The sequence below is a fragment of the Pongo abelii genome, chromosome 2 (assembly GCF_028885655.2).
Source record: "Pongo abelii isolate AG06213 chromosome 2, NHGRI_mPonAbe1-v2.0_pri, whole genome shotgun sequence".
NCBI classification, from domain to species: domain Eukaryota; kingdom Metazoa; phylum Chordata; class Mammalia; order Primates; family Hominidae; genus Pongo; species Pongo abelii.
Window position 1 is genome coordinate 17,501,995 of NC_085928.1, and position 13,730 is coordinate 17,515,724.

The 13,730-nt window shown below is 40.9% G+C and overlaps 1 protein-coding gene across 2 annotated transcripts; it reads right to left on the bottom strand.

Moving 5' to 3' along the window:
* Positions 1 to 3,029: 3,029 nt before the first annotated feature.
* On the bottom strand, positions 3,030 to 11,245 carry NDUFB4 (NADH:ubiquinone oxidoreductase subunit B4). Of its 2 annotated transcripts, XM_054550351.1 has the most exons (4): positions 10,953 to 11,245; positions 8,887 to 9,147; positions 4,093 to 4,239; positions 3,030 to 3,150 (listed from the first exon to the last, which is right to left on the bottom strand). In XM_054550351.1, the coding sequence occupies exons 2-4, from the start codon at positions 9,064 to 9,066 to the stop codon at positions 3,088 to 3,090; spliced, it is 390 nt and encodes a 129-aa protein (XP_054406326.1). In that variant the 5' UTR covers positions 9,067 to 9,147; positions 10,953 to 11,245; the 3' UTR covers positions 3,030 to 3,087.
* Positions 11,246 to 13,730: the final 2,485 nt, after the last annotated feature.

Genomic DNA, 13,730 nt, shown 5'->3' on the forward strand with positions numbered 1-13,730 from the left:
ATAATCTCTATAAAGGTTTAGGAGCTTCCCATATCAGTGATGTTTGTGGGTATCCAGTGGTCTTTGGCATACCAGGATAGCCCCTCCAAAGTAAAGCACAAGTTGAACCACTTCACACCCTCTACTACAAAGAAAAAGGCACAGCACTTTGTGGGCCTCTGGATTCTGGAAACAACACATACCCTACTTGGGAACAGTACTCTGACCCATTTGTGCAGTGATTTGTAAAGCTGCCAGTTTTGTTTTTCCAGAGACAGGGTCACAGTTTGCCACCCAGGCTAGAGTGCAGTGGGTGGCATGATCATAGCTCCCTGCAACCTTGAACTCTTGGGCTCAAGAAATCCTCCTATCTCAGCCCTCCAATTAGTTAGGCACATACCAGGCATGCCTGGCTACAAGCTGCCAGTTTTGAATGGAGCCCAGAAAGGACTCTGCAGCAGATCCAGGCTGCAGTGTAAGCAGCAGCCACTTGGGTCATATAACACAATAAAGCCAATACTCTAGGTGTCTGTGGTAGCTAAGGATGCTGCCTTGGAGTCTCCTACAAGACCTTGGCAATAGAATAGTTGCAGTGCTGACTTAGGTTGTGGAGCAAGGCCATGCCTTCTGCAGCAAAGAAAAATTCACCATTCCAAAAGCAGCTGGGCACCCAGTATGAGATGAGGTGACCATTCAACCAGAACTGCCTATCAAGATCTGGACAGTCAGAAGCACTCTCATGTGATTGGATGCACACAGCAGCTCTAGGGCACAAATGAATTTAGCTAAGCCTACTAAAGGCTTAGCTAAAGTACCAGCTTAAGGACATCTAGCAGGATTGAGGCTCAGGGTTGACCATGTGGTATATGCAATGAACCAATGGTCATAGATACAGTGCTATGCCCCACCAGCTAGAATTTATGACTCTGAGAACCAAGAAGTAGGATTGGCCCCTTTTGCCATCCCAGTGACTCATGGTGGAGTGTGCACTTCCCCTCCCTCCAAATTTAGGTTCTGCTGGAAGAAGTCCTGATTCCCATGCTGGGGCATAAGAACACTTTAACCAGGGAAACAAAATAATCTGGTACTTCTTGTATTTGGGAAACAGTAGACCAAAAAAGAAATTTCCATACTGGCAGCAGCAAGTGACCCACGGAGCTAGGGTTGCTGCTACACAATGGGGCAAAAAGGGTAATGTCTGGAGTCCAGGGGATTCACCAGAGCATCTCGGTGCTTCCACTTCCAGCCCAGCTGTAAACATGCAATTGCTACAACAAAGGGCTGATGATGATAGAGTAACTAAGATTCTGGTCCTTAGAAATGAAAGCTTTGGTGACTCCATCTGGCTAGCAATCTAGACCTGCTAAAATGATGGCCAAGGAAGGGAAATCTAGTAAATACGATGAGGGGAGATGAATGAGTTACAGACTCTGGGCCAGTTGCAACAGTATGTACTGTAGCTGGTTCCACTAATGGTCCATACTGAGTGTTCTGTAGATTGTACACAGCCATCACCTTGAAGGACATGTTATAGACTGGACTCAGTGTATGTACAAATAGATCGAAGCAGTGCATGAAGTGGAGGAAGAAATCCTATACCTCTTTTGCCTGCCTCACAACCTCTTGGTCCACCTTTTTACTCTAACTATTGCTGCCACTGTCAGCTGCCTGCAGGTGTGACCTGACAATACTTTACTTCCGCTGCACATCACTTGCTTTCTGCCCTAAGCTTCCTTTCTCCCGCATGTGTAATGCCTGTAAAAACACCGTCAGCCATTCCAAGGTATGTCCATTCCCTGATGTACACGAGAATTGCATGGGATAACCCTTGACCAATGGAGACAAGACAAACATTTGCTTTTCCCACATCTGGTTGAAAAATTCTACATTCCACAGGGCTTCTCAGAAGGTCCCAGGTGGGAGCCTGTTACTCTCAGAGGCAACAGGTTCATGGCACATGTTTGCTGGCTTTCCCTCCTTCCATGTTTCACTCTTCCCAATCTTCTATTCCTTCAGATCACTTCCTAACATAAACTACCTGCATAGAAGACTTTCCCTCAGTCTCTGCTTTCTAGGGCAACCCAGGCTTATGCAAGCATCAAATCAAAGTATAGTCATGGATATCCTTTGAAAGTTAAGACCAATATACCATCTATACCAGCCCTACAGAGCATGCTGGTTATCTACAGCACTTGACTTTACTCTGCCTTTGTGGTGAAATTATCACCCTACTGTTTCCAGACTTAACTACAAAGCATAATACTGTTATTTCATTGTCATCTTCATGACCTTGTGAGGTAGTAGGCTATCTCCATGCTATAGATGAGCATATGGAGGCCCAGTATTCCAACTGTTTAACTTGAGCTAGGATTCTAGCCCAGATTTGACCTCCAAAGCTCAAGCCCCTAACCATTATATTTCTGTTCCTCAGCATGACCTCCACGCTCCATCTCCTCACCCCACAGTAGCCCACAATCCAGCCATACCCAACACACCTTGCCCTTTCATGCTCCTGTTTTGTCCTGTCAGCCTCGTGAACTTCAGAGCCTAGATCAAATGCCACCTCCCTAAATTCCTCAGGTGGAACTGCTTCTCCTCAGCTTGCCTACATCATTTTCCTGAATCTCGATTGTATTTTTTTACATTGATGTTAGTTTGGCTGTATTTACCACTGCAGCTGGGGCCAGACAAGGGCTTAGGTATTAAATAGTACCAGATGGTAGTAAGCACTCAAATAATTGTTTAATAAACAGCTGTCAGAGTACGTACTCCTTAAGAACAGGCTCTGTCTTACTGACTGTTGTATTCTCTGCACATAACATAATGCCTGGCTAATAGTTAACACTTGCTTGTTGAACAACTGATTGTAGAATCTGTACTTTCTAAGAGCTCACAGTTTAATGAAGTTTATGTTCATTCATTCAATGTCCAGTTTGCTGTCACTCTGACAGCAGATTCCCAACACGGGCTGCTTCTGCTTCTGTGTTGTTAGGGTGTTGGTAAGTTTTTAACATTGAATCAAGGTAATACTAAGAAAGAGAAACTACTACTTAATGATTAATAGACGATTTATTTAGGCAGGAATACATATAGTCATCATTGCCAGACTTAATATGAGAGCTGAAATGTTCGATCCAATTTTCCTTCCTGGATAAGTTTTTCTTTCCTATCCTGTAAAGACAGAAAAAAAGTACATTAAAGACAATATATTCTGCCAGTTGGCTATATTAGATAAAAATAAATAAATAAAAAAGGTAAGAAAAACTGCATTTTGGCACAATCCATGGTACAACTGACAAACAGAATGAAACACTCCAAACCTAATTGCAATCCCACTGTCTAAAGCCCAGGGAGTGTGCGAAGAAACAGTAATCCGAGGAACTAAAGACACAGTAAGAAAATGCTCCTATTCAAAAACATCTTACTCACATTTTAGTCATTAGAAATATATTATCCCATAAAACCGTACATTGAAAGCAAAATGCAAACACTTTCTGGGAAAGTGTGGACTACCTTTCTGTTAAGTAGATCATTTACCAGATAATCAAAATACATGAGCTCTAATGGGAATGCAGATGGGCTAGTTAAAGACAAAGCTAGACGAGTGGGCTCCAGTGGCAACACAAGCCTGGGGGCTGCAGCTAGTACCAGATGTGGAATGGTTTGGTGCCAAAGATCAGCTTGACTTTCTCTCCAATCATATACCCAGGCTGCTGACGGCAGCTATTCCCCACACAGGCAGCTTGTGCTTCTCTGTCCCTAGAGTATTAATAGGTTTTAACATTAATTTGCAAAATGTGACCAACATAAATAGAATTCACGCAAACAGGAAACGCACTAAATGATTTATGTATTCTGCTAAGACTTAATCCAATAAACATCATCTTTTTAAAAAACAAATGAACTAAGAAAAATAGACAAAGGTAACTGAAAACTTTCTGTTTTAACTCCTGCTGGAAAGGAATAAAGATAAAAGAAGAGAGGAAGGGAAGGCAGAGGACAGCCCCAAGGTGGGAGGGGCACTGGTGGCAATCTTCAAGAGACAGAGCTGCAGCTGGTCCCTAGAAAGGGAACCTATCACTCAAATACTAAACATCTGGTCTGAATACTTACCCTCTCAGTTTTGATAATATAATAAATGAAGATGAGGGGCCCAAATCCATACAGAGCTCCCATGAGTGAGTTTTTAGGAGTGGGTCTGAAATTAGGATAGACATTTGTTGTTCTTGCATAGGCCCAACGAAGCAAGGCAGGATTTTCCTAAAATTAATGAAAACAAAAAGTTATAGAACTTAAGAAGGATCATATTGAGAAACAAATTCATAGGGACTTTTGTGAAGGAGCACAGACACATTTTGTTCTCTAGAACAGTTAAGGGTATATCATGAATATTCCTAAACAGCTTCAGGAAAGATCTTTCATTTCTGGTGTTTTTTGAATTCTAATGATCTTGTTCAAATCCTTCAGAATGTATAAGGCTCATATCACTAATTAGCTTTCTGTTTATTTAAGAATCCTAATCTTAATCTAACTAATCTAACCTAATCTAACTGTCAGAGAAGCCACTTTTTCTCCTTTGTCATTTTCATCTATTCTTCTCTGGACTGTTTTTAGCTTCATTGTCAAGTGTGACCATCAGAACCATGCAGTATTCCCAATGAAGAGAAACAGATTTCATATGCTCTATCATGCTTTGTATTTTGTTTCCAGGACCCTTTCTAATGCTATCACCAAAACAGTCTTTCCAGGCTACAAATAAGCTGTAGGAAGATGAAGGAGGGGGTAGGCTAGCTGAACTGTAAGTTTTTTAAGCTGACCTGACTGATATTTTAAAAGCATTAATTCAGACATTTCACACTATTAGAAGTTTTGTAGAAAGGTCAAAGTTGTTAAAGAAAAATAATCAGACGGTCTTGGTTAAGAACATAATTGTCCATTTTAATATATTTATACTAGAATAACTATCCATGAATAGCAAATCTACCCACAAACACATAAATTTAATTAGCTAAATGCCCAAGTGATTTTACAAAATTAGTCTCTCCAATTAACTGACAGATAAAAATAAGCAAATAAAATCAGCTTTAAGACTTTAATATATAACATGAATATTCAAGGTCCTAACCAACATCAAGAAGTCATGATTTGTAGGACTAAAATAATTTCACAAGGTCTTCCACAGTCATATTTCCAACTAAATTACAATTTACCCTGAGATAATCAGCTGCAGCTCAGAAGTTAAAAAAAAAAAAAAAACTTATGATGGAAATGCTCCCGTTCCTTTCAATCAGACTGAAATTCCTCAAGGGTGTAAGCACTCACTACTAGATACAAAGTCCCAAAATATCTTCTGCTGTTCTAGAAACTATTGACGTTATCACACCACATTAAAATGAAAGCACATGCAAGTGTTCTGCAGCATTGTTTATTATTATGCCTATACTGCCAACAAGAAAAAAGAGGGTAAAGACACAGATGTAGGTCCAAGGGGATGTTAAAGCTCAACAGCTGAAAGGATTAATGCATCTATTCTTACATCCTTTCTGCTATAAATGTACCTGAATGACTATCAAATGGCAGACTTCTCAATTTGCTAATCACCTCTCTGTGCTTTAATATCTGCCAGATCTGTCTTCCAGAAACAGACATTTCATTTCATAAAAATACCAATTGCCCCATGACCATAGTTCATTAAGCCCGGTAATGTTATTGAGAGGTTCCAAAAGACACACTATGAAGAGAGTTTTCCTCCTCTGACATCACTAAAAGTCCAATGCACTCTCAGTAGCATCTGACATGGTGAAAACTCCCGAAAATCATTTCTTCACTTGACTTCCAGGCCCACACCTGCTTGGATTTCCTGCTAACTCTATGGCCATTCTCTCTTCATTTCTTTGCTCTTTTCCTCCTCATCTCCCCAATCTCTTAATATTGGACCTCAGACCTTGCTGGTCTTTCCTATCTACATTTACTCCCTTGATGATGTCATCTAGTCAGATGACTTTAAATAATCTATCTAAAGGCTGATGATTCCCAAAATTTTACCTCCAGCCCTGTAACTCTACCCTGAGCTCCAGACTTAATATCCAACCAACTGCTCAACTCTGACATACGGTCTAACAGGCATCTAAAATGTCACATACCCCAAACTGATTTCCCAACAGTCTACTCCACCTCCATACCTTCTCCTCTCACATTCCTGTGTTTCTTAGTAAAAGGCAACTTTATTCTTAAAATCACTTAGGTCAAAAACCTTGGAGTCATCCTTGACTCCTCTTTCATACACTACATCTAGTCTGTCAGCAAACCTGGTTGGCTCTACTTTTAAAATACACCCAGAATCTACCATTTCTCACCGCCTTCTGCCACCACCCTGGTAGCCACTATCAACAGAGACTGGATTACTACAAAAGCCTCCTAGTCTCCCTGATCCTGTCCTTTCCCCCACAGTCAATTCTTAACTAAGCAGCTAGAGAAATTGTTAAGTCCAGATCATGAAATTCCCTATTCGGTAAAAGTCCTTACAATTACCTACAAGGCCTGGTGTGATCTTGTCTCACTCTGCCCTCATCTTTCTCCACTTTAGTCACAATGGTCTCTCCAGTGTTTTTTCAATTAACCTGACACTCTCCTGCCTAATGGCCCTTGCACTTGCTGTTCCCTGATGAGTATGCTGCCTTCCTAGAGAGCTAGGTCCCTCACCCCACTTCTTTCAGATCTTTATTCAGATGTCACCTTCAAACAGCAGCCTTCCCTGGGCCTAAGATCATAGCTGCTAACCTCCCCTACTACTTACACACACTCCAAATCTCCCCTGCTTTATTTTTTTTTCTCATCACTTACCACTACCTAACATGTTAAATGATTTTAATTTTTTAACTTGTTTCTTGTCTCCCCTACTAGAAAGTTTGTTCTACAAGGACAGGAATTTTTGCCTGTTTTGATCTCCATTGTTATCTTGGCATGTAAAATAGGGCCATAACAGACCCTGAGCCATTATTTATTGATTCAATCAATCATTCTTAAAGATTAGGCAAGATGGCCAGGCACAGTGGCTCAAGTCTGTAATCCCAGCACTCTGAGAGGCAGAGACAGGAGGATCGCTTGAGCTCAGGAGTTCAAGACCAGCCTGGGCAAAATGATGAAAATCTGTCTCTATAAAAAATACAAAAAATTAACCGGACATGGTAGCGCACATCTGTGTTCCCAGCTACTTGGAAGGCGGAGGTGGGAGGACAGCTTGAGCCCAGGAGGCAGAGGTTGCAGTGAGCCGAGATCGTACCACTGCACTCCAGCCTGGGTGACAGAGTAAGATCCTGTCTCAAGGGAAAAAAAAAAAAATTAGGCAAGAGAATTTACATGTATTGATTAATAAATGATAGTGTCACACACTCATTTAATCAACAGAACCAAAGAGACTGGTAGTATTACCTCTATTTACACATGAGAAAATTGAAACTACCCTGAGGCATACAGCTAGAAGACAGAAGATCTCGGTTTCAATTTCAGGTCTGACTGAGGCCTTATTCTTTTTTAATGCATCACACTAACACATCAAACCCAATCATGTGAGTTTGTAATAAATGTGTCTCTCTGCACCCTCTCCCCAAGTTAACAAGGTTCTGGCTGGAGACAGTACAGCCAACTAGTTAAAAGCACATGCTGTGGGTTACACAAACCAGGGTTAGAATTTTGCTCTATCACCTACTAAAGGGGTATCTCTGTATGACCTACTTGTCCTTCCCATGTTGTCTTCTCATCTGTAAAATGGGGACAGTAGTAGAGCTTAATTATCCAAATAGTTGTGATATGTAAATAATACTCAAAAAGAGTTTTAGCACAGTTCCTGGCACATTGTAACTTTCATTCAATCCTCATAACTTCCAAAAATTCCAAAACACCAATGCAACGTGTGGGAAAAGTCCTGTTCTGTTAACATCGTATTTAACCTACTTAACTCCTTATAGAAAACTATCTAATGAAAGCACACCTGTTAACTACCAGTTTACTGGGCATATATTATGTACTGGGAATGTTACACAGACTATCTTATTTAACCTCATAATTCTATGAAGAATGAACATCATTTATATATGAAACCAGGAAACTATAATTCAGAGGAGTTAAAGTTGCCCAAGGTAATAGAGTTAGCCAATGAGTAGTACTTTGGGTTCTGACTCCAAAGCCTAGAACTTCAGCAAGCTTCAGGGTCTTTAAGAGATGCAGGTTGAAGGAATCACTGTATTCCCATCAGGAGAGAGCGGTATCCCTATGAGCTGTGAACTGAAAGGTAAACACCAGCTCTTTAAAATTATATATATATATATAATACATATGCATATATATATAATACATATAATATATATGCATATATATAGAATATATATAATATATATGCATATATATAGAATATATATAATACATATGCATATACATAGAATATATGTTATATATGCACATATATAGAATATATATATAATGTAATATATATATATATGCATATATATAGAAACATTTTCTGAACATGCCTTACGAACGAGGCACTGTGCTAGGACAGTCACATGCTCCATCTCATTTAATCCTAACAGCCTGATAAAAGAGTAAGCACTATATTACGCCCATTTTGCAGACAGAAAATCGAGGATAAGCAGAGTGAATAACGTTCTTAAGGTCACGCAGGCACGAAGTGATCAAGCCAGGATTCAAACCCAGCCAGGTCTGAGTCCAGAGCCGGTCCTCTCGAGGGCCAAGCTCTGGCAAAGGTGAAAGGGTAGTGAGTTGGCTAGGCCTGGAAGAGGACCTGCGTCTGAGATACTGATCGGGAGCGGTGGCCGACCCTTTGCGTGGTCTCCCTCGGTCTCTCCCAGGACTCGGGCCCTATTCCCGCCCGGGAGGCCCCACACTCACGATGAGCCCTCGGCGGTTGGGATCGTTGTACTGAAGCAGGTACTCTCGTTTCAGCTGGGCTCTTATGGCCAACCGCTCGGCTTGCGCCCGCCGGGTTTCCGGAGATATGTTGTATTCGGCTGGGTCGAGGGTCTCAGGCAGAGGACTCAGTCTCGACGGCTTATACTTTGGGAACGACATCTTGGCGACCCAAGCCACAATTGCGCCTGCGCGATTCTGAGGCCCTTTTCCTATGCTGACCTTCAGCTTCAGGAAGTGCGCCTGCGCGTTAGCAGAGGTTGGTGATGACGTTAACATGGAGCTTGGCCTCTTTCTCCTACCTTCCTGAACACGGCAGCGTTCGCTCGGTGATATGCGCATGCGCGAAGTGCTCTTCTCGCAGTGCGCCCTGCCCCACCGCCGCTTCCCACCTACTCATCTGTCACCCTGCTGCTTCTTCCTAGCAGCCTTGTCTCTACTGACATAACCAGGGCTTATTATGTAAAGTTGAGCTGTGTGGGACTGGCTGTGGAGTCAGAAGTCCGGGTTTTCATTGTGGGTCTAACCGTGCTGTGTCACCTTGGATAAGTCACTTAAAGTCTCTGAGTTTCCTTTTCCTTATCCTGGAGATAATGACTCCTGTCCACCTAGCAAAGTTGTTGTGAGGATTAAATAAGCTAACAAATGGATCACAAAGTGCTTTGCAAAACAGAATTCCCCACCCAAGAAGAAGAGAATAAGCTTTTCTGTACTTTACCATGCAAGATTCATACAACATTAAGCGTAAGCTTATTTTTCACAAGTACGAAATAATGATTAACAGGAAAAATGATGTTATAAGAGAAATGTTGCCTGACTGACTATAGAAGGTCAGGAAGAAAATGAGATACTGAATAAAGCTCATGAGAAAATATCTTAGTTAAAATACTAAAACCTCTTGCCTAAAATCCTTAGCACTCTTCAGATGCAAAGAATTAAAAACATCCTTACAGGTATGAAAATACTCATAGGGGCATTGTATCTTATTGTAAAAGACGATCTGGGGCGAAAACTGAAGTAATCGGAAATAAAACCTTCTCTATCCCTACTGTCCTTCCTTCTCCCCAATTACCAAGGAGAAAAAGCAACTTCAAATTTCACAGCAGGGTCTTTGGGTTCCCCTTCTCCTCAGGGGAAAAAATGTAAACAATATTTCCATAACTCGGGCAAAGAAAGATGGATCAAAAGAGAGCCCCAGCTTGGCTGAAACATCTGGGGGCGCGTAAGTATGTTGGGAAATGGTTGTTAGAAAAGGGACCTAGAAAGTGTTGGCATTTGAAGTGATGAGAAGCAGCACTGCTGTCAAATTTATTCAACATTTTAATACTGTTTTAAAATATTTATTAAGCACCCACCGCGTGAAGCACACAGCACACTAGTCAGTGTTAAGTAAATCTTCTAGGCTCAGTGGGGGAAATCCAGACAAAATGGAAGATGGGGTGTTTGTCTTCCGGGAGCTGACAATCAGGCAGTACAGAAAGAATAGGCAGAAATGGTAATATTTGCAAAGTAGTCTAATGTCCAGATGAATATAGAGCAAAATGGACTCATGAGAATATAGGCTGAGAGAATGTAGAAAAAATGAACACAAGACGAGTTACTCAGACTCAATTTTAAAGGAGAAAAAAAAGGAAATTCTGACTTGTTCAAAGGTGTTTTGAAATACTAAGAAAATAATACAATATGAAAAGCAAGAGCAGGTTATAAAATTCTAAAGACTACATAAAGTTTCAAAAACCTGTATAGATTAGACACTGATCTAGGAAGGAGTGCATGTAAAAAGAATAAAAGGATAAAGAAATGAGTCCAGCGAGTATGAACTGATGCAGGGCAGGCGAGCCCCAAAGTGGGGCTTAGGCAACCAGGGAACTTGGCTTTGCCCAGGAAAGAATTCAAGGGCAACCCGGAGGTAGAAGAAAACAATCTTATTGAAGAGGCAGTGTTACAGCTTTGGTGATGTCACAGCCGTGACTGGTCCTGTAGAGCAGGGCCACCTCATAGGCACAAAGCACCAGCTCAGGCCAGCTTTGAGTCACATTTATACCCACATTTGGCAGTTTGGCCGGGCGCGGTGGCTCACGCCTGTAATCCCAGCACTTTGAGAGGCCGAGGCGGGCGGATCACGAGGTCAGGCGATCGAGACCATCCTGGCTTACACGGTGAAACCCCGTCGCTACTAAAAATACAAAAAAAAAAATTAGCCGGGCGTAGTGGCGGGCGCCTGTAGTCCTAGCTACTTGGGAGGCTGAGGCAGGAGAATGGCGTGAACCCGGGAGGCGGAGCTTGCAGTGAACCGAGATCGCCCCACTGCACTCCACCCTGGGCGACAGAGCGAGACTCCGTCTCAAACAAACAAACAAACAAACAAAAAAGAAAAGAGGCAGTTTATGCAGACATTTCTAGGGAAAGGGTAGTAACTTTTGGGTCATCAGGTCATTTCCCTGGAAAGGGGTGGTAACGCCCGGGTGTTGCCATGGCAATGATGAACTGACACACTGGTGTGTGTATCTGATGGAAAGCGGCTTCCACCTCCGACCTGTTTAGGCTAGTGCTCAATTTGGTTCGGTGTCCGAGTCCTACCTCCTACCTCAAACCAGCTGACTAGGTTAAAGAAGATTTCTTAAGGTTACTATAAAGAAAGCTTTGGATGAGTTAAAGTAGTTATTACCACACTTGCCTGATTATCACGAGGATTGCTTATGATGAGTGTTTAAAAAAAGGGAGTTTAGCCAGGTGTAGTAGCATGTACCTGTAGTCCCAGCTACTGGAGAGGCTGAGGCCGGAAGATCCCTTGATCCCAGGAGTTTGAGTCCAGCCTAGGCAACATAGTGAGACTGCACCTCTAAAAAAAAAAATGAAGTAAAAATAATTAGTAAATTAAAATATGGAATTTTTTTTTAACTCCTAGTTCCCGTTCTCCACCCGGAGATTCAAAATTGGTATGGCAGAGGAACCCAAGAGTCTGTATTTTTTACAATTTCCAGTGGGGGAGTGGTGGTATTAAAATATATTACATGCTTGTAAAACAGAGATGAGTACAAAAGGTCTTTCTTTTCCAAATATAATTGGTACCAGAAAAGGCCCTCTTAGAATGAATCCATTAAAGATAGAGACATAGATTCCATAGTGAAAGAGTGAAAGAAAAAGACTTGATTTTAACTTTGTATTGAAAAAAATTCAACCAAAACTTATAAAAATGAATTTATCTTATATTTAACACGTTAGGTTACAATTGCAAGTATGTGCTAATTCTAGTAACTCAAATGTTGTTTTGGAGGAGAGACATAATTTTTTATATGGCTCATTATCCTTCACTGTGCATTTGATTTTTGCTGCAGGGTCTTATTTGCAAAAGTTTTGGAGGTGTTTATCTAGTTTTCCCAAAGACATCTCTTAATCCTTTGAAATCAGATTATTTCTTTTTGATGTATTGATGTGAACATCGTTCTCACTGATTTTCTCTTTTTCACTTGTTATCTGGTCCAACTCTGTGAAGTCCTCCTTTATTAATGACTTTGCATGTGGATCCAGCAGTTTACTAACATCAATTTCAAGATCATGAAATTCCATATCTTTTGCAAATTTGCGCTTTTGATTTGCAATAGATTTCAGTTGTATTTGAGGGCTGGATATTTCCAAATGAATGACAAGGATTTTGATAGAAGTGGGTATAGGCACTAAGGTTAAAAGATTGGACAATTTAAGTGGGGAACAATTTCACAAGTTGTCATTTCATCAATGAATATTTCCTGTTTTGAAGACTTTTACTTCCTAAGAAACCTCCTAACAGAATTTATCAGGTCATGGGTTACAAGGACAAAATATATGTACCTGTGTTTGGCTGGAAGAAGGGGGATGATGTGGTGAAGTGAAGAAGGAATGCAAATGGGAAGGGGTGGTTAAGTTATGTGGATAGGGCAGGGTTTTGGGGAACAGAAGATGAATAGGTGGATATAGAAACTGTAAGAAAGGTGAATCAAGAAAGCACTGCATTGTCTTGCTTTTTCCTCTATAGAATACAATATTACAACAATCTTGCCATCTGAAGAGGTAAACAAAGTGTATGCAGCCAAAATATATAGGAAAAAATATAGAGGTATATCAGAAAATTAATACAAATATTTTATTATTTCTTTTATATATTTCATTTTGTGATGTTTGTTTTAAATTTGTAATTTATTGTGATTTTTCTCATTTATTTCTAACTGTACTTGTAATTTTGTGTAATTTTTCTTAAAGAAGCCTCCGAAACCTGGATCTTCCTCAAACCTGGATCTTCTTGTTAGTTTTATTAAGGTTGCAAGGAAGAGACAGAGAGTACTATGTGAATTAATTTAATTGGCAAGGAGATCCAGGAACATGGGGTAGCAAGGACAGTCATCTCTTTGGTTGTATAGCCAACCTGGGACCTTGCCTCCCAATATTGGAATGAACAGCAGCCCTAAGGGAGAATAAGAACAATATTTTAGGGTTTTCAGGGTCCTACTTGAGCTTAATAACCCACTTTCTATTTGTTTACCTAGCACTTACTCTTCCTCCAAAAGAAGACATACTGGGTCCATTTGACACTTCAATCTAGATTGCCCCAAAGCACCACATGGGAGGTTGGCTTTCATTGTATTCAACTCCTCTGTAGTTCTGTTGACTTGGGCAGTGTCCTGATCAGTCATGAATAAGCATACAACTGTTTTCACCCAATAGGTACACCTAAGCCACAGAAGTTTATGATATTTAGAAAAGACCCACCTAGGACTACTTTCTTTCTAAGTGGTAATGTATCCAGCAAGCACTTTGAGAATACAAGGTGTGTCCATGACAAACATATG

What these genes read in the sequence shown, in the direction of transcription:
- NDUFB4 (XM_054550351.1), bottom strand. Translation starts at nt 9,066, where the DNA reads ATGTCGTTCCCAAAGTATAAGCCGTCGAGACTGAGTCCTCTGCCTGAG. An exon ending in CCAACCGCCGAGGGCTCATC is followed by an intron (nt 4,240 to 8,886) that starts GTGAGTGTGGGG and finishes CATTAATTTTAG; the next exon opens with GAAAATCCTGCCTTGCTTCG. An exon ending in ATATTATCAAAACTGAGAGG is followed by an intron (nt 3,151 to 4,092) that starts GTAAGTATTCAG and finishes CTGTCTTTACAG; the next exon opens with GATAGGAAAGAAAAACTTAT.